The sequence below is a fragment of the Epinephelus moara genome, chromosome 16, assembly GCF_006386435.1.
Source record: "Epinephelus moara isolate mb chromosome 16, YSFRI_EMoa_1.0, whole genome shotgun sequence".
In the NCBI taxonomy this organism is placed as follows: Eukaryota; Metazoa; Chordata; class Actinopteri; order Perciformes; family Serranidae; genus Epinephelus; species Epinephelus moara.
In genome coordinates, this window is record NC_065521.1 from 2,280,284 (window position 1) to 2,281,280 (window position 997).

Here is a 997-nt window from a genome sequence, read left to right on the forward strand (position 1 = left end):
ACAGACACACACAGACACACACAGACACACACAGACAGATAGGTTAACTCCAGACCTTCAACACTGCACTGATACGTTGTGGTTTTGAAGACGCGGCGTCTCACCTCTGCCCGCCTCATCAGCTGACTGGCCAATGACAGGAGGCCGTCCACGACAGACGGCAGGAACAGCCTGTGATAGGCCTGAGACTGATCAGCAGGCTCCGCCCCCACACAACAGGAACTGGACACACGGACAGGTAAACAGAGCGCACATGAACACCTTCAGTCCACTGTGCAAAGTCGACCCAGACACAAGTGTTTGTTTGTTTGTTTGTTTATGAAAAATCTTTCAAAATGTAAAATATCCAAAAACATGAATAATTTCAAATACAGTCCATTAAACTGCAACAATAAATAGAACAATTTAAAATATTCAAATATTAAAATTTTTTTCAATCGTTTAAAATGTTTTAGTGACTAAATTAACTTAAAACATGTTTTTAACGGCAAAATTAGGACTAATTCAATTTTTTTTTCCTAAACTTAAATGTAATATTTTTAAAATATTAACTATTTTAATGAATTATTTAAAACATAAAAACACATTGTCAGAAGTGTAATATCTTAAAAATCATTCAAAATGTCTTAAAATACAATTTAAAAACTTAAAACACTCAAAAATATTTTTAAAATATTTATTTTCTACAAATACTTTAATTTAAAATGTAATAGATTTAAAGCACTGAAAAATGTTCAGAATAATGTTCATTTAAATTCTGATAAAAAAAAAAAATTATGTAGATCAGGAGCCAGAGCCTTCAGCTATCAGGCTCCTCTCCTGTGGAATCATCTTCCTGTTACGGTCCGGGAGGCAGACACCGTCTCCACATTTAAGACTAGACTTAAGACTTTCCTCTTTGATAAAGCTTATAGTTAGGGCTGGCTCAGGCTTGCCCTGTACCAGCCCCTAGTTAGGCTGACTTAGGCCTAGTCTGCCGGAGGACCCCCCTATAATA

General features: G+C 36.1%; 1 protein-coding gene across 1 annotated transcript in view; it reads right to left on the reverse strand.

Annotated features, from left to right (window-relative positions):
• The window catches only part of LOC126403042 (IQ calmodulin-binding motif-containing protein 1-like), an 8,286-nt gene that overhangs the window by 4,763 nt on the left and 2,526 nt on the right, over positions 1-997 (reverse strand). The window contains exon 4 of the mRNA XM_050065442.1: positions 1-222. Coding sequence (XP_049921399.1) covers positions 1-222 — 222 coding nt within the window. The remainder of the gene's footprint in view (positions 223-997) is intronic.